Source organism: Epinephelus moara, chromosome 20 (assembly GCF_006386435.1).
Source record: "Epinephelus moara isolate mb chromosome 20, YSFRI_EMoa_1.0, whole genome shotgun sequence".
Lineage (NCBI taxonomy): Eukaryota > Metazoa > Chordata > Actinopteri > Perciformes > Serranidae > Epinephelus > Epinephelus moara.
This window is the reverse complement of record NC_065525.1, coordinates 4,580,992-4,605,275: the sequence shown is the minus strand read 5'-3', so window position 1 is coordinate 4,605,275 and position 24,284 is coordinate 4,580,992. Positions and strand designations below refer to the sequence as shown.

General features: G+C 41.0%; 1 protein-coding gene across 1 annotated transcript; it reads left to right on the top strand.

Annotated features, from left to right (window-relative positions):
- Positions 1 to 690: 690 nt before the first annotated feature.
- ric8a (RIC8 guanine nucleotide exchange factor A) lies at positions 691 to 19,641 on the top strand. Its single transcript, XM_050073433.1, has 12 exons — positions 691 to 754; positions 2,105 to 2,259; positions 2,401 to 2,481; positions 3,237 to 3,336; positions 3,629 to 3,816; positions 5,756 to 5,850; positions 5,944 to 6,094; positions 7,156 to 7,251; positions 7,366 to 7,510; positions 7,971 to 8,115; positions 12,631 to 12,750; positions 15,575 to 19,641. Exons 1-12 carry the CDS (start codon positions 691 to 693, stop codon positions 15,714 to 15,716), a joined length of 1,482 nt encoding a protein of 493 aa, XP_049929390.1. The 3' UTR covers positions 15,717 to 19,641.
- Positions 19,642 to 24,284: the final 4,643 nt, after the last annotated feature.

Below are 24,284 nucleotides of genomic sequence, written 5' to 3'. Positions count from 1 at the left end.
TAGTTGTGCTCTTACAGTTTTCCTGTTCAGTGAGGGATTATTAGCAACATTTCAGGTGCTCTCACTTTTAGTTTGGCCTAAAAAAAACAGGTTTATAATATGGATTAATTGTTGGCTTGTTTCCAACTTTTGTGTCTATCTGACTGCTTGTGTTTGTTGACCTGACACATTATTCCCAGATGAGAGCGATTCATTTGCGATGACAGGCGAAAATGAACGAACAGATCTTTTAAACAACTCTGTCTGGTATGTATCAAATCAGCCTGTGGAACATCTGCGTGCTCCTGGATCTCTGATTAGTTATTGCAGGGTACTGTTCAGCCTGCCTGCAACGAGAACCGATTGAATCTGACTTGAATGAGCTTTCATGAGCTTTAAGTTGTAATGTGGAAACAACATGGAAGCTAAAAAGAAGTTGTGTTTTGTTTTTTTGCTCAGACCATTTAAACAACACGTTGATAACAAAGAGCAAAGGAAACGAATCAGATTATTCTGACACCACATGAATGCAGCACAAGGCTGTGGAGGTAGTTGGGACATCTGCTTCTAGCCCCTGAAAGAACGATCAATTGTTGGTTAGAGACATTTCTGAAACATCCTATTGAGCTTACATAGAACTACCTCAGTACAAGTGGGATGCTGAATCAGTGCATCAAAATTAATATTTTATCTTCATTAAACTTTTACATAATGACTTGTAATGCCCTGAAGAGAAGTTTTGTGGGGCGGGCAGCACTAGCTGTCAAATGTGCATGTACGTCAGTGGAGTGTTACAGAGGAACTGACACCATGTTTTGCAAAAAAACTCGAAAGGTTTGATATGTTTACCATCTATCAGCTTGGAGCAACTGATACTATGAAAAGAACTGGTCAGCCATTACTATTATATTGTTAAAGACTCTCATATTACTGATAAATCATGGGGGAAAAAAAACCCAACAAAAAAGAGACCTCAATTGCATTAAACCAGAATTATCCATTAATCTGGTATTTCTTTTATGCCTCTGTGCTGGTGCATCCATCCATCTGTCCAACCGACCATCTGTCCGTCCTTCTGTCCGTTTGTCCGTCTGTCCTATCCTTGTGAACATGATATCTCAATAACACTGATAGGGAATTTCTTCATATTTGGCACAAATGTCCACTTGGACTCAATGGCAAACTTTCTAGTTTTTAGTGGTCATAGGTCAAAGGTCAAGGTCACTATGACCTTGTCTGTCTCATTCTCGTGCACCCGATATCTCAAGAACCCTGTGTGGGAAATTCTTCAAATTTGGCACAAATATTCACTTCAACTCAACAATGAACTGATAAGATTTTGATGGTCAAGGTCACTGTGACCTTGGATCTGTCTCATTCTCGTTAACACGATTTCTTAAGAACATCTTCAGGGAATTTATTCAAATTTGACACAAACATCCACTTGGACTAAATAATAAACTGATTAGAATTTTGTGGTGGAAGGTCAAAAGTTAAGGTCAGTGTGAAAAATATACCAATACCAAATATGTTTTTAGCCAAGACTCAAGAATTCATATGCTAATAATGACAAAACTTCACACAAATGTCTAATAGGTTAAAATAATGAAGTGATGACATTTTACATCTAAAAGCTCAAAGTCAGCCTCACTGTGACATCATAATGTTCTGCATAAAATGTTTTTTTGGCCATTATACAATGTCATATGTAAGAAACAGAGGGCGAACTATTTGGTCACACTCATCTTGAGTGTCCACCTTAAACTGTGGGGATTGTATAGATCTTCTGTGCTGTCGCGGGTAAAATGTGTGAAGCATCCATGTTTTCACAGACATGGATGTAAACTGTAAGAGAAACTTGACAGGTTTGTGGAGGGATACAGCCACGGGGCAATAATTCAAGTTCAACCATGACAAGTTTTGCTGAGTGTGCTGTTCACAATTCTTTGGGGTTCATGTAGAAAATGTTTCACAACAAGAGATTTAGGGAGTCATTTACGTGCATGACAGTGCAGCTCACTTTTATTTTGGAGTTACAAAAAAAACAAACAAAAAATCTATAAAGAGATGAATTACAGATAGAAGCAGCTTGATTTATCTTTTGTCCCATTCTTTCTCTTCCTAGTGGAGGGTGAGGAAGGAGAGGGGGAAGAGGCAGCAGAAGTATCCAGCGAGGAGGTGGAGAAAGCCTCCCCTCCCTCAGAAAACTCTGACCAGGAAGTGATTATTGAGGCTCTCAAGTCCATCTGTAACATCCTGCTACACAACGAGCCAGGACAGGTCTGCTGTGTGTCTCATCATACCTACGTTTACATGAATCCCTTATCAAATGTTATTTGGTTGGTGCTAATTTATAAAATGGATGGATGGATGGATGGATGGATGGATGGATGGATGGATGGATGGATGGATGGATGGCAGGTGGTAGCAGCAGACCTACAGCTGATAAAGGGTGTCTCAGAGAGGCTGAAGCAGTGTCATGATCCCACCTGGAACCACGAGGTATGGACTTCAGTACAGATAAATGTTTTAATGTGGCTGTCAAATGATAAGAGTTAACCCGCCAAAGGTTAGGGGAAGATACAAAGTCTCTGTCTGTGTCCGTCACATGAGATTTATTTTTCATCATTCTTGTACTGTACCAGTTGAACCAGCAGAGTGGGCATTTAATGAGTAAGTCAAAACGTCCTGTCTTGTGCTTGAATTGAGTCTTAACTTTTAAATTTTTAACCACCATGTCTGACTTGACTTAACATAATCATAGAAACAACACATGTATCTTTGCTACTGGAAATTAGTTAAATATAAAATATAAATCTAGAATATATGATTTTTTTTAAAGATTCAATAGGCCTTTTTGGTACAAATACCAAAAAATGAATTTTTTAATACCTCACTGAGGAAGGACATAATCATGTTGTCTTTTTTAAATTTTTTTGTATATTTGTTATTTGTTTTTTTACAAACCTGTTTGTACAATTATGTTTAATGCCGTCTCAAAGCAGCTGAACAGCACTAAAAGATACAGTCGGCAAACATATAACTTACTGTTAGACAGGAAATACCTAATCAAAGAATAACTATCACCTCTGACTGACCAAGCGCTCAGTGCCTGCTTTTGGTACTTCACAGTTTTTGATACTCCATGCAACACATTCGTAGCAAATAAGTATGAGTAGACATTGGCCGCACTCTGAGACAGAAAAAGCAGATAGAGAGAGAGTGAATACATCTCCATACGTCTGCTCTCTGTCCAGGTGCGATTCTTTGACTTGCGCCTCACCTTCCTGCTGACAGCCCTGAGAGTGGATGTCCGGGCACAGCTAGCTCAGGAGCTTCATGGCATCAGGCTGCTAGGTAACTGATTTCCTGTCGAACCAGTCAAACTACTGACTGGGGAAACTTTCTAGATTTCTAGTCCCCAGGGTATCCAATGCTAAGAGGCAACTCACCTTCCAGGTCACCAGTGTCTGTAACGCCAGGACGTTCCAAGGTGCAGCAACTCAGGATAAATCTATAACGATGTATGAAAAATAATTAAATAAAACTAGGCATTTACAAGAAGCAAATGATTTTATAAACAGATGGTGCTATTGTACTACATTATAGAGCATACGTTGTTAACTTCCTGTCCCCGTGTATATTCAAGGTAACCAGTTGGATGACACTCTGGGTCTGTGTTGGCCGGATACATTGGAGACAGCAAGGTCAGGGTTTGAGGACGTCCCCCCTGAACAGCTGCCCCCACTGAGCCGGCAGCAGACAGAACTAGCCATGGAAATACTGAAAATACTCTTCAACATCACATTTGACACAGCCAAACGCAAGGTCGATGAGGTACTGAAGAAAATGACACGTTAGGGGAGTTTTCTGTGGTAGTTTAGCCATGTTGTAATCAATATTATACTAATAATTGTGAATCTTGTTGTCAAAAGTCAGTGATTATAATAGTTCATCTAAAATCCACATACTGTAGGTTAAAACAGAATTACTCATTTTGTCTGTTTACTTTGTGTATCAACTCTTCAGGATACGCCGCAGTCTTATTTCAGTTTGGCAGGCGTCAGCTGTTTAAAAAAGCTGCTTAAAGCAATTATATCACATTTGCTCCAGGGGTTAGTACATCAGGCGACTGTATCCTCTTTCTGTAGAACACACTGGATGTGATTTACAAACATCATGATTTAAACGATGTGGCCAGAGTCTATAGTCTACAGTTTACAGCCTTCCCTCAGCTGTGCTTACGCTAGTAGTGCTTTGTTCACCACCTGAGGTAAATGTGCTAATATATGTCAATCCAGATGCTGCTGCTGCCCGCTGACAGTAACAGTAACTTTCTGCTCTATAACAGCTATTTTTTTCATTGTTAAAAAAATCACTCCTACTAAACATAGATGCCTCATTTTCAGTTTAACAACTGTGTTAACTGGAAACTTTCAGCCGAATGCTTATGTGTTGGCTTCCATTAACTCATGTAAGTGGTTAGTGTAGATAATGAACAGATGAGTATGATATTTGAAATTGATCAAAGTAAAATTGAAAGCTTTTACCAAGACACCTACATGTTCTGTTCGTGGTTTTAACAGCTGTTGTCACTATGATCAACCCTGACACATTCGGCTGAGAGTCAAGAGTTTACGCTCACCTGTGAAACTGAAACTCTAGACACCATTGTGCATGTTCTGTTTGTGATGCTGACTGAATGATGTTTACTTTGTGGTCACGGCCCAAGGTAGAGTGGCCGATGTTATATTTCACAGTAACCCCACATTGATAGATTAAGTTAATTTATTCTGTGGGACCACAGCAGTCTTAATTTAGCTGATGGCACTTGTTTTAGTATCATTTTTTTCCAAAGTTGAAGTTTGCCACTTATGTTGGAGCACCTGAGAACTGCACAAGTTCTTCCAGATGTTGTCAAAAGTAACATCGAATAGAAAGTAGAAGTAGAAAATTGTACACTTCTTAGGACAGCTTGCATTCAAACATGTGCATATTTTAGAGAGACACCACTGAAGTAATGGTGACTTGTTTACCTCCCATAGTTCCCGGATTCATCTATAGTAACAGTAATTCCATGCCACTTAGCTCTTAACAAAAACTACAGCTGAGGCTGATTTGAATGTCTTTAGTTTTGCAGGTATTTGGTCATAAAGTAAAGAATTGGACAAATTGAAACAAACCTGATGATGGCGCTAGATGAAAAGTCAGAGGGTCACAAAGTTATTAAAATTCATCTTGGGGGGGACATGAATGTCTGAATCAAGTTATGTGCCAATTCATCAAGCAGAGTTTTAGATATTAAACTGGATAAATGAAAATGTTGACCTGTTGGTGCTGCGAGAGGAAACTGTAGGGGATCCCTGAAGTCGGTAGAATTTACCTTTTGGAGACCTGAAATAGTTTTAACCTAATTTCATGGTGATCCATCAAATAGTTATAGAGAAATATCACTTCAAACCAGAAATATCGATTTTGTGGTGGCACTACATGAAAAGTCAGGGGAATGATGAAGTCCCTGCAGCTCCTGTTTCTTGAGACAATTCAGTCTGGTCCAAATTGTGCTGAACATGTTTACACTGTCCTTTGGAAGATATGTTCTGCAATGCAAGACACATTTCCTTGTTTTTAATATCAGAAAACAAACAGAACCTTAGTCGGTCAGTTTCCTCAGCTTGTTACACACAAGCAAATATACAGAATATACACACATTTACGTCAATGAAGGCTCTTATAGGAGACGTGAACTATGTGATTGTTTTGTCTGTGTGTGAAGGAAGACGCAGCAGAGTACAGACATTTGGGAGCCATACTGAGACACTGTCTAATGAGCCACGCAGACGGGGAGGAGCGGACCGAGGAGTTCCACAGGTAGGACAACACACATCTCAATGTACACTTGTTTTTCTGTTCATTGATTCATGCAGTCATTGCTTTTACTTTCCCTCCCCCTCTTTTTCTCAGCCATACTGTTAACTTGCTAGGCAACCTCCCTTTGCCCTGTTTGGATGTACTGTTGATGCCCAAAGTGCAACAAGGCTCCATTGAGTACATGGGGGTCAACATGGACGCTGTCAACATGCTGCTGGAATACATGGAAAAAAGACTTGACCGGGTAAGACAAGACTCTGTGTGTAAGTTGATTACCTCTGTGATATTATAATAATAAGTGAAAAGGCATGAATTATAACCTGAATTACACGAAACAATAGTTTTAAATTACGCTAGATTAATATTGATATGACATTTATTTAGTTAAATTATATTTATGACTTATTTTCTGGCAGGTAATCTTTGTTACAAGGAGTTAAAAGGGATATTTTGCTAATTTTCAACCAGCTTTGTATCATAACAATGTGGGTAGTATGTGCAAGTGCACTACATTCAATCTTGCTAGCACCTAGATCTCCCTGCTCATCTGCCAGCAAAAATCTGTCCCAAACCAACTTGCATTACGTCACCCACCAGCAGGAGCATTTATTGGTCTGGAGCTGCGTAGGACATTTGTAGTTGCAGTTGTAGGTTTTCTATCTCTTGCAAGCAAGCGAATGCCACAGCCCTTTTTCTCTGTTTTCTCTGCTCATGTAGCACCAGTCTCAAAAGTATTTGTGTCTTTCTGCTGTATAGACAGCCCAATTTTAAGAAAAGACTATCTTTCCAGCAGTGACATTTTTCCTTAAATGATGAATAATAGGTTTCCATGTGTAAAAGGTTTTTGTAAGTGTACTTTTAAATGAGTTTTTACAAATACAGCTGGTTGTTTTATTATTACACTAATAATAAGTGCACCAGTAGAAAGACCAGATGGACCATGTTCCCAACAGTCAGGTGTCGGGGAAAAAAGCTAATTGCATTTATATTGTACATAAAGGATAATCCCAGCTTTGTAGGTCTTCTTTGATGTAGTTTGGGTCATCAGTTCAATCAGTAACAACAACATGGTGTTCGCAACAGAATCTGGCTGGAGGTCAGACCATCAGACAGGTTATAAAAAAACATCAACCATCACAGACCAGCTTCCTGCTTCAATTAATAATGTGTTCATATCATGCATATTTCAAAATAAAGTTGTGATTAAATATATTACCTTCAAATTACGCACAATGCATGTCCCCATATTTTACATGGATGGATGGTTGCGGTCCAGCTGATAGGATGTATTTATTTTGTCTCCAGGGACATAAGCTGAAGGAGACCCTTCTCCCATCATTGACCTTGCTGACTGAGAGTGCCCGAATCCACAGAGAGACCAGGAAGTTCCTCAGGTCAAAGGTCAGTACTGGGCTGAGGAGGAGAATCCTTTATTAAAAGATGTTGATGTTTTGATGACTCGGGTATCCGTGTGTGTGCGTGTGTGTGTGTGTGTGTGTGTGTGTGTGTGTTTAGGTGCTGCCCCCACTGCGTGATGTGAAGAACAGACCAGAGGTGGGCAATACTCTGAGGAACAAACTAGTCCGTATTATGACACACATTGACACTGACGTCAAGGACTGTGCTGCCGAATTCCTTTTTGTTCTCTGCAAAGAAAGTGGTGAGGGAAATTCCTGTTTGTTGATATGTTTCAATCATTTATGGCAAGTTTTGTGTTACTGATTGTAAGCCCATGGCTCACTAAGACATTAGCCATCTGGACTGATCAATTATACACACATCATTTTAAAACTACCAATGGTGAAACAAATATGTATGTGACTTTAACGTCGGTCCGATTGGATCACTGACCAGTGATCAGACAGCAAGAGATTCCTTATAACAAAAGAGCATTTCTTAATCTGCTCAGTAGTTAAAAATATCTGTCTTTACTGAAAATCTCGGCTAGTGCTGCTTGAACTGTCATGATGGCTGAGGTAAAGATCTAAATTGAATAAGTTTATGGCTCCAACCACAGACTTGGGGAACTGGTTTTGTTGACATTGTGTCAATGTACTGGCATCTTTTAATGTGTTCAGATACTGCCATATTAACAGTAATATGTTCTATGCTCTATCCAGTTTCCAGGTTCATTAAGTACACTGGATACGGTAATGCTGCAGGTCTGCTGGCTGCCAGAGGACTGCTCAGGGGGGGCAGAGACTCCGGGATCTACTCTGAAGATGAAGACTCTGAGACAGAGGAGTACAGAGAGGCCAAGGCCCAGTCAGTACCACCACAACGCTGTGTCACCTGAACTCAGTATCTCATGTAGTGTGTTTCATTGCACCCCTTACAGAAATTATATTGTGCAGCTTTAACCAGTGAATTTGACAGACTGACGTTAGAGTAGTTCTTCCGCTTTCCACCAATATCACCAGGCAGTAAGGGTGGAAATCAATATTATCACAATACTTAGGTCACAATATGATATCATTGCGATATTGCAATTGCTGAGTATTGCAATAAAATATATTGAGATACATTACCTTTTTTTCCCAACTGCAAATTATTTCCCCAAAGGAAAACTTTGTCAACATCAGTTTGACCTCATAAGATAAATTTTTCAGTCTATTTATTTGACTTTAATAATTTTTATTGCAGTATAATGTGATGTAAAGCAGACAGACTGACCAACACCATCATAAAACCTGTTAGAAATGCTGCATACACCTGACAAACTGAACTGTTGGCAGATTTAACGCCCTCTGCAAGGCCAGATTAAGCACGTGAGCGAAACACTTCACATGCAGTATCGCGCAGACTGAATAGCAACACCCATGTTAGAAGCGCTCTGTTACAACCAAAATCCCCCAATCTTGTGCTGTATTTTGCAGGAGGTCTGCAGTGTTTGCTTCGGTGTGACTTTCATGTACTGCTCTAGTTTGGAGAATGTGCGACAGCAGTCACCAGTTCTCTGTAAGATAATGTGCCGTTATAGTCACATATGAATCCACTGACCTTGAACCTTGACCTTGACCTTGAAGTCCAGGCGTCACAAGTTAATGCCACCCTTCCTGCTGTAAATAAATAGTCGTAAAATCCTCCTAATATGTCACAGAGACTAAGGAATAATGTCCATATAACATACTGATCTCACCGACAACAATAGTACAGCCAGAATATTCGCATTTAAAAAATTGTTTTACAGTCAGCAAATCATGTTTATGTTTTGAATTTGTGTTTTGGCCTGTAGCGCCACCCACCGCCGTCTACCAGTCACGCAGTCAGTAGAGTCTCAGCATCAGTTACAGTTACGACTGAGCTACAGCAGCACGGCAAGCAGCATTAGCAGTGTCCCGGTACATAGCATTAGCAGCCGGCTCCTCCTCAGCTGTATCCCGGCAGCAGCGTTAGCAGTGTCCCAGTACATAGCATTAGCAGCCAGCTCCTCATGAGCTGTATTCCGGCAGCAGCGTTAGCAACAGAGAAGCTGGACTTGCTCGAATGGTCCGCTGGAAAACCGAAGATCAAGGACGCGGCGACGTGGCCCTGCCACGGCAGCCGCCTGTGGGCAAACAAATCAGTCTCCAGCGTGCCGCTGTCCAGCAACCTCAAATCTGTAGGGGGGGGGGGGACACGACTCACGGCAAACAAAAGCCTTCATTTTCAACAGTGCTGTATGGACGCAGATCTTTGCACATGAAGTAGGTGATGGATTGTGTTATTTTCTTCACCCTCTCAGAGTTGGATGGCAGTTTTTGTCAAGCTAAGTGTGTCCAGTGTTGGTCGATTTTTCGGCAGACCGGCTTTAGTGTTAGCTTGGCCATTAGCGGCTAATCCTTTCTCTGGATGGTGGAGTGTGAGGTGAGCCCTCATGTTTGTAGTATTCCTAGAGTATTTTATTCTCTTATGAGACTGCTTGCAAATTACATGTCATATCCAAGTCCTTCTTTCCCTTTATTTAAAAAAATCCAAAATAAGTCCAGACGTTTGATTTAAATGGCACATTTCTGATTTCTTTATCTGGTGCCTCCATCTTTGTTCTGATGAACTTCCTGCCAAATGCTGCTGACTAAGACCTCTGCTTATTCTAGCACCAAAAGCTGTATTAATATCTGTATTTGCAAAAATGAATAATGTATATCATAAAAGGTCACAATACTATGCTGTATTGATTCTTTCACCCACACCTAGCAGGCAGCAGGCCAAGTAATGTAGCTCAGACAGCCTACAGGTCTTTCTGCAGTATCTCAAGGTATTCTCAGACTAGATAGGATAGAAAGCCCTCCAACATGTTGTGGGTAATAACCAGAATACCTCCACAGGGAGGCATCCAGGAGGCATCCTGGTTAGAGTTCTAAACTAGCTCAACTGGATCCAAAGGAGCAGCAGTTCTTCAGCTACTCTTGGTTACCTACCTTATCTCTAATCTCTGAGAACAGCCACCCTGAAGCTTATTAAGGCCATTCCTATGTGAAATGTTGCTCTTTCCATCACTAACCCAAGCATCATAGGTATGTGTAAGGTATGCAGTAGAAAGTAAAGTCAATGGTAAATCTAGAGCTCAGGCTTTGCTCCCTCTGCATGACCAATTCATGCTGAGAATATGGACACAGCTCTTGGAGGAACATGGTCATCAGCCTTCTCTAGGCTACAGCCATACTAATTTGTTGTGGTATTAAAACTCTTAACTATTGCTACGTGTACGCCAAGCATTGCAGACCCCATTTTAATTTGAGAACTCCAGGGTTGTGTTTTAGTCTGGGCGGAAACTGAGACTTTAGAAAACGATGACCTAGATGCTCACGTTGGCTTCTCGTTTAGGTCTTATCAGTCACAGCTTGTCAAGTGATTTTATCCTTCTTGTGTGGTACTCTTTTCCCATAGTCATGGCTTCCTCTGGCAATGGATAATACTCCTTGTACTGCTCTGATATGTCATGAAATTTGCTTCGTAACAGCTCCCAATCTGTTTTTCCACTGCCTCGACCAACATGCTCACATTACTTTCAGTAACAGTTCCATCTTGTCGCCTGTGCTAGCCATTCACTGTATGAAAAGGTGGACAACATAACAACACTCCCTGCTGTACAAAAATGAAGCCAAATTATCCCTGCGCCATCACCCTGTGCTGGTGACGTCATTTAGAGTCTGAAGGGCAGCAATCTCAGCACTGTGGTAAGAACTACCTAAAATGACAGAAATCATCTTTGGAAAAAAAAAATTATTTGACGTGTAACTGGATCTTTGATTTTGGCCCGTGTCCCATCCACTAACATGGAGCCAAACACCAGGGGGCGATCAAGGTGTTTCCCTTCAATTTTGGGGCCAACTGCAGTTAGACAGTCTGCTTTCTGTTTACGCCGGTGCATGCCTTAGTGTGTGTAAATGGTCATGTTTTCAGGTGTGTTTGTATGGACAGAAAATGGTGCTAAAACGCAGTTTTAAAAAAGAAACATATTTGTGACGATGTGACCTAAGTCCACAAAGCAAACTCCCATGATCTCTCCAGTATCCTTTCTGTTCCAATATTCCATGACCCTGGGCTAACCAAGCCTGAAAAGGCCACTACTTCTTTAGGATTCTTCCACGGCAGTAACTTCTGACCCTCGGGGCACAACTACAAGAGGCTGCCTCTGCAATGGAGGCTTTATACTTGGCCCAATCAGATCCAATGTGATCAATCTCTTTGAGAAAGCAGAAAAAAAATCCTCAGCAGGTGGGAGTTGAAAATTTTGCAGACAGTACCTCACATTTGGCCTTATCAGGTCCTTTTATCAGCTTCAGATTGTGATTGGCTGACTGGTCTTCTCCTGTCCAAGACATAGGGTTTCAGATCTGATGATACAGCAGCAACTAGATCATCATCTTAAGTGTTTTGGTACTCAGAATGAGTAACCTTATGCTAAAGAGTTGTGTTTATTATAGATAATCCATATCTTCTAATGGATTCCAATAGAAACACCATGCTGGTTCAGAACAATCCAGCCATTCCTCCCAGTCAGCCAGCTGCAGGTTTCTCTATTGTTGCCCAAATGAATGCTGCCTCCCCATATCACATGATCTTCACTGGCAGATGGAATCTGTCCAATTGTCTTATGTCTAAATGTCCCTGTTTTCCTTCATTCTAAGGACTTCTCTTCCATGCTGGCTTAAAAGTTTAGTTTCATATTTCAGTCATGACCTGATGAAGATCTTGGGATATGATCAAAAGCTCTGGAACAGCTGCAGTATTTTTCAACCTGGACCCTATTTTCCCATATTTTAGTGTCAAAGTGATTCATGGGGAAAACAATTTTTGAAATTGGTCCAGTATTGAGTGAGTTGGCCGCAGCTGCAGTGTTGAAACAGGCTGCTGTGTAATCCCTACGGGCACTTGTGCACTGTCAATGTATTTCCACTAACAGTGCTTGTTTTTGTCACTGACATGCTCAGATTGTTATTAGTGTCTGACAACATTAGAGAGATGACCCTACAGAGAAATGGTTTTCTTTACCAATAGCTGTTCTGTTCTGTTTGTTAGTATGTTTAACTGAGTCTCGCCTAAGGAGAAGTTTTTTTTTTAAATCAGCTTGAAATTCAGCCCTTTTTTAGGTAACACTAAGCTACACTTTATGTACTCCAGCACAATAAACTCTTCCCAGCACTCCTCTTTCCAGCTTTCACTAACTTTCCACCATTGTTTTCCTGCAACAAGTCACCACCAATTTCAGAACGAGACTTCTCCCCTCTTTGGACACAAAACAGACCGGACTTTCTGTTTCTCTGACATTTCTCTCCATCTCTCTTTCTTCTTCAGTATAAACCCAATAACAGGAGTTGTAGAAGAGGATCAGCCCAATCCCATGGAGGGAATGACAGAGGAGCAGAAGGAAATTGAAGCCATGAAGCTGGTCAACATGTTTGACAAACTGTCAAGGTCTATAAAAGCAGGACGCACGCACACACACACACACACGCACACACACACACACACACACGAGGTGGAATGGTGGAACATATCAATGTTCATGCTCACTAGTACCTCAGACTAGTGCCTAACAAGACCTCTGCAATCTTACCAACCTCTGACACCTCTTCCATAGACATAGAATAGTTACACAGGCATCATACACATGTGGCGTAGGTGATGTGTGTTTAATTTAGGTAAAGTGTTAATACATTAACACCTGTGCCACACCCATGCTACAAGTTATGGTGTATGCACATATACGCCACACCAAAACTACACCTGACAAAGAAAATTCACATGTCACATGTAGGAGCAGGTGTGGTGTTGAGTAAAGCTCCAATGGTAAGGTGCGCTGCACTATGGACTGTCTGACACTAAACCTAACAGTCTGAAAGTAGAGTGTTTCTAGTTTCATGTAGAGGCAGGCGTGGCATTTCAGTGCAGGGTTGAGTAAAGCTGATGCAGGCAGGTGAGAAGCACTATGAGGCCAGACCATGTAACACTCCCACCTAATCCCTTGATAGACTCTTCTGGGAAGGCTGTATTTATCCAAAGAGAGAGAGAGAAAAATAGATTGACAGTTCATTTTGCACCCTGTGTGTAAATATTACAGGTATATGTTGATTTTATTATGTAATATGTAGGAGTAATGATGTGATAAATAGTTATTAATGGTTGGGGGATAAAAAAAAATAAAAGCATTTATTTGATAGATGAGCCATGTGTTAGATTGTGAATCATAGTTGATAAAACAACAATACTAAAACAATATGAAACAATACACATGTGACTGTTTCTCCTTACTTAATGTTGGACCTACATTGTAAATATTATGCATTTGTCAGCCAGCTGGCGCCATGAGGGGACTTTATGTTTCAGTATAGCGGTTAGGGCTGCTGTTGTTTCGGGACCATGGACAGCACTGAGAGAGAGAGTGCTGTGATTAACCAGTGGCAGTTCTAGCACAGTTGGTTCCTTAGGTGATAAAAATACGATAAAAATACTACATGCTTCTTTGAAATCAAGAATCTATTAAAAAAATACAAATGAACTTGTTTAGAAGACTAAACAATAAATAATACCTGACATTGTAAAATAATAATAAAACGTACAAATTTACATTCTAATTGAATCAGGGATGCATTGATTTTGAAATACTGGGCTGATAGTGATACCAGTGTTTAAAAAAAGAATCGCACCAATAGCGGATACTGATGTTTTTATATTGGTGTTTTGACATTTGTTTTTCTTTTGTTCCAGGTTAACACAAAAATCTACACTATAAAAAAGTAAATGAACACTTTTAAAGTCATTCAGTCCTTCATTACACTTCCTTAGAATGAGCACAAATTTAATAATACACATTTATGAAACAACCTTTTGCTTAACCTTCTTTCACATGAAAAACATCTTTAAAAAGATTAGCAAAAAGCATTTTTACTATGTATCATACATCATAATTCGCTCTCTAATATCTTTTTTATAGTGCTGTGAAAACATCAACACATTTCTCGGTCAAACAGCTGGATTTATTGAAGTGTCCCACCAAAAGCTACATTCTACAAGATTACATTGAACACATCATGAGAATGTTATAATTTATCTTGAACAAATTTTTACTGAGTAGAGCTTGAACGCTTCACAATGTTAATTGATGCAACCTCCGTGGGCTGTTGGTTGCAGCCACACGGCTGCTCAGAGGAAACAATAACCAGCTCTTCTCCTTCTGATTTCATGTTCTTTCTCTCCACATCCACTCATCTCAGTAGTGCAGTGGTAGTTGAGTTTTTGTGGTTTTGACATGTTGACTATACAGCGTAGCTGGGAGGGGGGTCGAGGGGCGGCAGGAACCCAGAAAAAAAGGCCTCTCTCTTATTTAGTAGGCTCTGCTATGTAGTTGTGTTGTTGTGGCCTTATGTAATATTTCAAAATAATAGTTGTAAAAAAAATAGTAAAAGATAAACAGTTTGATTTTTTTTCTCTTCCCCCATTTGTGGTGCCCCCCATGGAAGACGGCACCTTTAGGATTCACCTATACTGCCTATGCCACAGGCTGGCACTGTGATTAACAAATGCATTCTTTGATTTTGAAACAGTAGGCTTGTGCTGTTGTTATTTAGTCTTTCTGAGGCTATTGTGTGGTTTAATAAATTATTGTATGAGTTAAAATGTAAGCTATGCAAGTATAAGATGTAAAATGTTGCAGGCATAACACTGCCCATGGCCCCATCCTGCCCGCTGTCCCATGTAAACAATCATCATTTCGGCTCTGTGACTACCTCCTCCACCAGCTGAAAGGCGAGATAACTCTGTCCCCCCATTCCAGAATTGTAGCTTTTATGCAGAATGGTGAGGCAGATTAACAGCTTAAAAATTCCTGCCTTAAAGGGGCTTAGATGGAGTGCAAGTTAGGCAGGCAGATCCATGTTTGAGGTACTGGTGTGCATGTATTTAGATTTTTTCCAACCCCCATACACACACACACACACACACACACACACAATCACACATGCAACACACGAGGTCAGTTTGCAGAGATCCACAGCACATTTAGCTGTAATGATGAATTAATTTAAAAATTGTTGTCTTTCACAATAGAAAAACTTAGAGTAGCTTGATTTGAGTTTTGATTTGATTTGATGCATATGTGTATCTGTCAGTTTGTTATAACTTGAAATGATAAAGAATACATAGAAAGAAATGATAACCGGAGGCATGTGGTGGCAATACTCAACTCAGTCTGTACTCACACATGCACACATTATTACATTTGAACCATTTCTCCCCGCAGGACCAATTTGATCCAGCCCATGCAGCTCGGTATGGATGGAAAGATGAGAGAGATTGCTCCAGAAGATCTGCACAAACTGGCCCACAATCCCTTATTCCAGCCAGAAGAGCCAGCTCATTCAGACAGTGAAGATGAGGCTTAGTGACCATGGAGACATAGAGGTGGAAACAGATTCAATTCCTGAGACAGCCGTCATTATTACAGATATTCACGTCACACAGTCCAACCTGTTCCTGATTACGTATTCTGATGGGAGGTGAATTATGGAAAGTTGGGATTTGTTTAGTCAAAGTGAAAACAAAGCACAGAGTACATGGAAGGCAACTTAAAGGACCCCTTATGTGTTATTCTGTTGACTTACAAATCACCAGTGTTTTACTGCTCACCACTTTCCAAAGAGAACTGTTACTTTGTAGACGAGTTTCCTTCCACTCAGACATTTGTTTCAGTTTATTTCAGTACACTATGAAAACCAACTTGCTTTGGGGTGCTGTAGAGCACTGCCAACACCAGACAGAGTAAAGGTAAATATTAAAACAGATGTTTACACCTCTTTACACTAGGACATCAAATCTGCACAAATAGGAACATTTCCAGTGAGCTTGGCTGTTTAATTGTTCATTCATGGATGGTTCATGTAGAGCTGGAGGGTTGACATGTGACACTGGCTATGTTTACATGCTACACTAATATTCCACTAATATTCCGATTTGACAATATTCTGTATTTGTTGGATTTTGTAAATTGCATATTCCACACTAAGCCTTTTTCTGAATTTTGCATTTTCTGATTAAGACATGTCCAACATGTCTAATGTCCACTTGAGGCTGGCTCCAGAAGCCAGTCAGTCCCCATAGACTCCCATGCTAAAATGCCCAACTTAACAGCAGAAATAAATATGTTTACAGCCTGGTACAACAAACAGTTAGGTCTCCTTAGCTCATATCAACATGCTCCTTAGCTCATATCATGACAGCTGTACAGGGGGTGAATCTTTTTTATAACTCATCCATTTACATTTTGTTTAGGCCCAACTTATGCATATTTTAGAGCAGGGCCACTTGAGCTTGCTGTCTGCAAGGCGTTGCAGCCCTCTGTAAGTCAGATCCAGAGTGATGTCAAGGTCCCTACGGCCATTATTACATACAGTCTGTGATTTACAGTTGGATATGTGTGTTGTCATGGCTACATTTGACACAAACCAACTCGCCAACAGTTCGCAAGGTTGGTGTAGAGAAGAAAGAGAAGAAAAGCCCACATTTCTGGTCGGAACAACTTTTAAACGTTATGGAAGACTTGGATATCAACAGGTTTTTGAAAATGTACAAATAATGCAATGGCAGCCTTTTCATAAAGGTGGCTTAAGGAATAAAAGGGAGGCTGTGTTCGCATGGTCCAACAAGTCCACCACCAGTAGGAAACTTAGAAAAGGAATCCTATTTTGATGCAGAGAAGCAAAATGGCACAAGCTGCTCCAGTCGTTACACTTTCCTACATTTTGACATGATAAACAACATGTTAGGGCATGTTACTCTGAGTACAATAGATAAAACAGTACAACAGATAAAAAGGGATATTAGTGGAATATTCATTTTCATTAGCCATTTAAACAGCTTAGTGGGAATATTGTCGTTTTTGGAATGAGGCCAGAACCTGAACATTTTGTACATGTAAATGTAGTGAGTGTTCCTTTGGATAAACTGTAGTATCTGCAGCCAGTTTGTCTATGCAAGTTGATTTTCATATTATAATGAGACAACATGAAAACTAATGTTTGTCTGAAAGGTGGAGAATTAGTCTAAAAACTGAAAATGGTCAGGTAATCAAACAGAGGTACAACACAGCACTGTTGGTTTTGTTTTTGTAAAGCTCCCAGCTGGCCACCAGCATTCTTAGATTACAGTATTTGGTTATATTTAGGTTGACTTTGGGTGACCAAAATTCAGTGTCAGGACAACATTTATTCTGTGTTGCTTTCTATCATTCTATGTCCCCTCTCTAAATTTGCAGGTTTTTGGGGGTCAGTGAACGCAGGGCATGCAGAGCTCTACATGAGTTCCTTTTGTCCTCAGCTGCACTTTGTGATTCGCGGGATAAATAATTGATCTATCAGTTCGTTCAGAGCTGATCAAGTCAGATTTATGTATGAGAGGAGCAGCTGCTGCAAGTGAATGCATTTGGACCCAGCAGAATGAATGGTTAAGTTTCATTTTCAATGTGCCTGCTGTTGTGCTGCTCAGTCTCTGCCCCAAGCATGCTCTGTACTATGACAATGTGGTGCTGTAAATAACCAGACGGTTTATATATTCCTACAGCACTCTTAATGAACGGTCCAGATCCAAAAATAGAAAATCTATTTGTGGTGGCAGATGTTTTTATCATGGCGGGCCGCCACAAATAAATGAATATTCGGGAAACCGTGTTGTTAACATCTACACAACGTGAAATTCTAATGTCATCAGACATTTAAAGTATCATCAACCTGATTTTCATTCCAACCAAAATTTAACGTCCGTCTGACATCATATTAAAGTCCGGTGCCAGACTTTAATGGGATCAGTAATGAGTTACACTACACACACACACACACACACACACACACACACACACACACACACACACACACACACACAGAATGCTGTAGCCATTGTGTTGACAATCCCTGGCTCCAGAACAAATCAGCACCTCTTTGACACAAAACCTTAACCTCATATATACATTTTCCACCAAATTAGCTCTGGTTCTTGAACTGGTTCCTATAGGACTCTTGAAGCCTCGGTGCTCTCTTGCAAACCAGCCGTTTCTACCAGTTTTTTCAGAGCCATTGTAATCAAGGATGTGTCATCAACAAAGCTGTGGTGAAGAAGGGGTAACAGAGGTGGTGTGTTTGTTTGGTTACATGCATGTTTAAAAGGACTCACTAATGGTGCACATGAAAGTATGTAAAGTATATCATACAGTTGGCATAACACAAACTACATACACAGCTAACTGAGATCACACAGCACCTTCTACCTGATAACCAAACCAATCCTAACATATCAACCCAGACAATTTGGATTTGATTAGCTGAGGCTGCGAGGTCTCCACCTTTGAGACTTAAAGCACAGAGGTAAATGGAATTTGGTTTGTAATCTGCAAAGCTTTGAACATGACATTTGAAAATCTGAACTTTCCAAAAACACCTTCCAATTTACTGTAACTCAGGATAATCCACAGACCTCACTATCAGCAGGTTGCATTTAAAACAGTTTACGGCAGAAACGAGTTCTGTGTTCACAGCTAAAACTATACTCTCTGTTTCTGTTTGAGGTTGAACATTTCTACAGTGTGTTGGAGCTCTTCATGATGGGATTAAGATATGTGTCATTTCTGCTTTGAATGAGAGCAGAGGAAATTGTATGAAAGATAGCCAAAGAGCTGTTCTTCACTTTCTGTGACTATGGAAACAATTGTATTTTTGAGAAGAAGAAAAAAAAAAACCTAATGAATTTTAGATGCCTGTTGTTTTTCATAAAGCCCTTCAGAGGTTTTATTTTTAGAAGTGAAATGTGAAACTGCAGACAGATGAGTTATAATTTAAAGATGAGATACTCTTGTGCAAACAAAGAGTCCAGATTCTAAAACACGATATATATATTAAATGTATACTCCTTTATATTATTGTATAGCTGCCAACTCTATTGTGGACTATAAGATACATTAAATGTGTTTAAATGGCAGAGTTGTCTGATGTGTTATTTTTGGTGCAGTTATTGTGCTGATGTGGATGAAACATCATCAGTGTTTTGGTTGTAGTGAGAACCACTGACGGTTCAGCTGAATCCAAATGTCCACCCTCTGGACTTAACTTAGCCCTCGAGGGCCTCAGTCGTACATACTGTGACGTGTTCACTGTCTGGCATCATGGAAAGTCTGCAAGAGCAGAGACTGCAAGCCACTGATAGACAGGCCTCAAGTCTGTTTTACTGGTTGCCATGGAAACTTTTGAGCAACAACTACAGTCAGGTACACAGTGATTGCTGCTGTATTATTGCTCATGCAAGTTGATGTATATTGTCTGCTACTCTGTCCCTGCAGAAAACAAGATATAAATCCCATGTATAGGTGTTTTTGTGACTGAACAAAGTACATTTGTATACAACACACAGGCTACACCATAGCACATTCAAATAAAGTGTATTCAATAAAATTGAATCAATGCCTGCATGTCGAGATTGTACCCTCAGGTCAGATCCAACCCTTGGTGTCCATAATCTCTATGACCAAATACATCTAAAACGGGAGCGTGTGTCTGCAAGAACACTGAAAGATGCTTTGCTTGGACACATTTTCAAATCAGGTGATGAGAACAGCAGAGGAGAGAGAGTTTTTAATTAAGTTTTAGCACCTGTCTGCTGCTTCCTTTCCCTCCCTCCCCATCTCCTCCCATATGACTGTTTTGTTCCCTGCTGTTCCTTAAAAATAGAGCTGTGCAGAAACACAGGGTTAATTACTGTACAGTATTCAGCCTTGATCCCATCCTATGGTATCCCAGTTATCCTCTTACCAGCCTCTTGAAAGCTAAGTTCCAGCTTGAATCTGCATCTGCTGTCAGCAAGATGACTGAACCTGCTTTACTGATAAGCTGATAACCCCCTATGTGGCTTGTTTACTTGGCTTGTGACATTTAATTCAGTGCATAGTCTGCTGAAAATGTGAATGCCCTGCACAATGGACAATACTTAAGCTTGGTTAGAAGTTTTAATGGTGAGACGTTCCTTCTCTACTGTGAAGTCACAACTTCAATCAGTCCTCTTCTTCTTTAACTGCAGCTCATATCCAGGCCAGATAATAATGTGTGACTAGGGCCCTGTTTAGACCTGGTACTAACATGCATTGTTGGTGATCTGATCATAAGTGGACAGCGCTAAATATAATATAAATGGCCACCAAAACACATCGTGATACGATCACTCAAACCACTTGCCAAGGTGGTCTGGGACACATTTGACCACATATCTTTTGTGGAATGTGTTCTGATGCGTCCTCGACAAGGACTACGTCATTAGTGCAGGATGTAATGGTTGTTTTGGTGACAGTGGGCCAAAAGCTCTAAAACGTACCCATGTTATGTTGAGTTGGACAAAGTGTTGCTTTACTCTCCCTTGTTATGCCCAGTTGAAGTAGATGTGTTGGATTCTGTTGACAGGCTTTAAGTCTAGTTGAAGATGAAGTCCAAGGACAATCTCATATATCAACACAGAGTGTATTTCCATCTGTACGCTGTGTCCTAGGCCTGCAGCGGTCTTGTCTTTCAGTATCATCCTACTGTACAGTATTTAACATGAGCCCAGCTCTAATCCACCAACTGGGAGCTGCCTGGCTGCTCTTTGACACGACAAGCTCAAAAACTGGAACTATAATAATCCCAGTGGGAGGTATGACAGAAATGGAGCATAGTTAAGATTAAAACAAGGGGAATCGTGTTGTGTGGAACATGCTGTGACTAAAACTAATATTGTGAGTGAAAACGAGCAGAAAGAACATGAAGACAAATGTGAGAATTTACAGCTATTTTCTACATGAGCCATGTTACCTACAGTACCCACTGTGCCAGAAGCCTCTGACTCATCTGTTACTGTAAGAAACATCAAGTGAGGATTACACCAGTAGTGGGGCTAAATATGTAGTGTGTAGGAGAAAGGTAACGGGGTCATTAGAATCAAAGTGGCTTATCCTCTTGGGGGCATGGCTGTGCTCAGCTAAAGTCAATGCAAAATTAGGTAAATCTGTGCTTTAGATTATCCTCCAAGAATCACCACCTTAATGTGATGGAGAGGTTTGTATGTCCCTGTGGTCCTGAGAGTTGTGTTGTCAGGGGCAGTAGATTCTGGTAGGGTCTGAGCAAAGTGGTCTGAGGGGAGGGCCCAGACTAAGAGTGATTCACAAACCCAATAGACCATTTCATTGCAATTCTGTTTCTAGAGCAACAGCTTTTTTCACCGTTTACTTCCTGTGAACTACTGCATTCACAAACATACCAACAGGAAATACAAAGAGACCCATGCAGAATGTTTATATTGTCAAGTCTGAACAGTCTACATGAGTCAACCAGAGAGGAGATGTTGCACCTTGCCTGGAAAAGAGAAATAAAGGCCCACTCCTGGAGCCAGACCTGGTAGGGAAGCTTGCCTGTGGTGTCAGGCCTTGACCCATGGGGTTTGGCCAGGCATTGCCTGAAAAGTCTTCATGAAGCTGCCACCAATTGGACCCACACCTTGCAGGGATGGGTATTGGGGTCAAGTGCAGTGTAAACTTGGCGGAAGGCAAAGGTTGGGGCCTGGCAAGCTGACAACTGGCATCATAACCTGGGCGATGCTTTGTTATTAGACTACTGTCCTAGTCATGAATTGGTCATAACAAACACCATGTGCTGCTGTTGAGTTGTGGCTGGTTAAAGGTATATCCTCTGCTGGACTTTTTTTCCTGATAGTGTCAATGTTGGTTCTCCAATTTATGTCCTGAGGGATGGTTGACCTCAGAAATGTGAAGGATGCCACAGCAGACACAGTGTTGTTCAGTGGGGGATGAAGCAGATGACTGCTGTGTTGTCTGCAAACTTCAGGAGTTTGTGACAGACTGGTCTCCTGAGGTGCAGTCATTGGTGTGGAGGGAGAAGAGCAGTGGGGACAGCACACAACACTGGGGCGCACCAGTGCAGATGGTCCAGATGCTGGAAGTGATTTTCCTCAGCCTAACTTGCTGCTTACAGGTTTATGATCCACCAACCGGTGGAGGCTGGGGTAGTGAGCTGGATTCAGTGTAAAGGATGTCTGGGATGCTAGTGTTGAACGCCAAGATGAAGGCCACAAACTGGATCCTTGTATATGTCCCCAGAGAGTCAAGGTATTGCAGGATGTAGTGCCGTTGACTGCATCATCCACTGACCTGTTTTCCTAGTGGGCAAACTGCAGGGTTCACGTGAGGTGCTTGTGATGTCCTTCAGATGGGTCAACACCAGTCTCTTGAGGGATTTCATGGCTTCATTATTCCATCACCTCCAGCGTGCACTGCAGCAAGGTGTGAAGTGGTCGGGATGAGAGTCAGAACCTCCAAGTCTGAGCACATGGTTCTCTGCTGAAAAAACAGTGGATTGCACCCTCTGGTTTGGGAGTGAGATACTGCCCCAAGTAAAAGAGTTTAAGTATAACGATGAGGGTAAAATGGAGCGTGAGATAGACCGGCAGATCGGTGCAGCATCAACAGCGCTGCAGGCATTGTGTCCTTTGTTGAAAGGCAAAGCTCTTGATTTACCAGTCAATCTATGCTCCAACCCTCACCTGTGGTCACAAACTTTGGGTAGTGATAGGAAGAATGATACTAGCAGCCAAAATGAGTTTCCTCTGCAGGGTGGCTGGGCTCAGCCTTAGAGATATGGTGACGTGCTCAGAAATCTGGATGGAGTTCGGAGTAGAGCCGCTGCTTCTTCGTGTTGAAAGGGGACAGCTGAGGTGGTCTGGGTATCTGAACAGGATGTCTCCTGGGCACCTCCCTTTAGAGGTATCTGAGCATGTTCAACTGGTGGAAGATCTTGGGGTAGACCCAGAAGACACTGGATCTCATCTGGCTTGGGAATGCCTGAGGATCCCCCAGGAGGAGCTGGAAAATGTTGCTGGGGAAAGGGGTGTTTGGAATGCCTTGCTTAGCCTGCTGCCCCCTCAATCCACACCTACATACGTGGATGATAATGGATGGATGGATGGATGGATGGATGGATGGATGGATGGATGAATGGATGGATGGATGGATGGATGGCCTTAAGATCAGTGGTTCCCAACTGGTCCTTTCTTAACAGACTACAGTGGTTCACGGATGTGTTAAGTTTGTAAAAAAACAACAACAACAACAACAACAAAAAAAAACACTTCTGAAGTACAGTCAATTTCGGTCACAGAGCTTTTATTTTGAAGTATCAGTTTCCTGCTGTAGAGTGAGTGACTAATGGACAACTATTTGACAGAGACAGCAAACTAACTGGACAACATGACCAAACCCAAGAATGACGCTGAATATATAAAACTGTGTGGACCTTGAACTGACAATGACGAATTAAAAATCTGAACTCAGTTGGGAGCCACTGCTTTAGATTTTCTTTTTTCTTCCAATGTTGAATATATATCCACATGAAGAAACCTCCAAGACTCTTGACAATAAAATTTCCCCAGTTTTGTAATGCAGGTTTTTTGTTTTTAAAGTGAATGTAACCCTGCTGACATCATTATGACATCATCACAATTATTTTCTCAGACTTGACAAAGCTTCCCCAAAGAGACACAAGATATTAAATAACACACCCAAAATAAAAAAAGAGAGTACAAAATTATGACACAACTCATAATTTTAATAATTAACAAGTATAGTTATGGATTTACACTCTGTTCATAACTTTTTTGTTTTCTTTATGTAATTTTGTACATATTCTGTGCGTGCAAGGCAAAGATAAACATGACGGTAGAAAATAAATTCTCCCTTGGGATGAGATGGAGGCTCAGGTCGCTGACACCACAGGGAGCTGAACTGAGGTCTTACAAAACACACACCATTCTCCACAGCCACCCTGAGAGTTTGATAGACTGATTACACTCTGTTGCTATCTTACAATATCTGATCATATATTGGTCTTTTATGAGGATCTTATCTGGTTCTCCTGTGACATGATGGATATGGT

Excerpts from the sequence above, each read along its gene's own strand:
- ric8a (XM_050073433.1), top strand. The coding sequence starts at position 691 with ATGACTTGTAATGCCCTGAAGAGAAGTTTTGTGGGGCGGGCAGCACTA. Across the intron at positions 3,337-3,628 it reads TCATGGCATCAGGCTGCTAG|GTAACCAGTTGGATGACACT; the intron begins GTAACTGATTTC and ends TGTATATTCAAG. Across the intron at positions 12,751-15,574 it reads ATGTTTGACAAACTGTCAAG|GACCAATTTGATCCAGCCCA; the intron begins GTCTATAAAAGC and ends TTCTCCCCGCAG.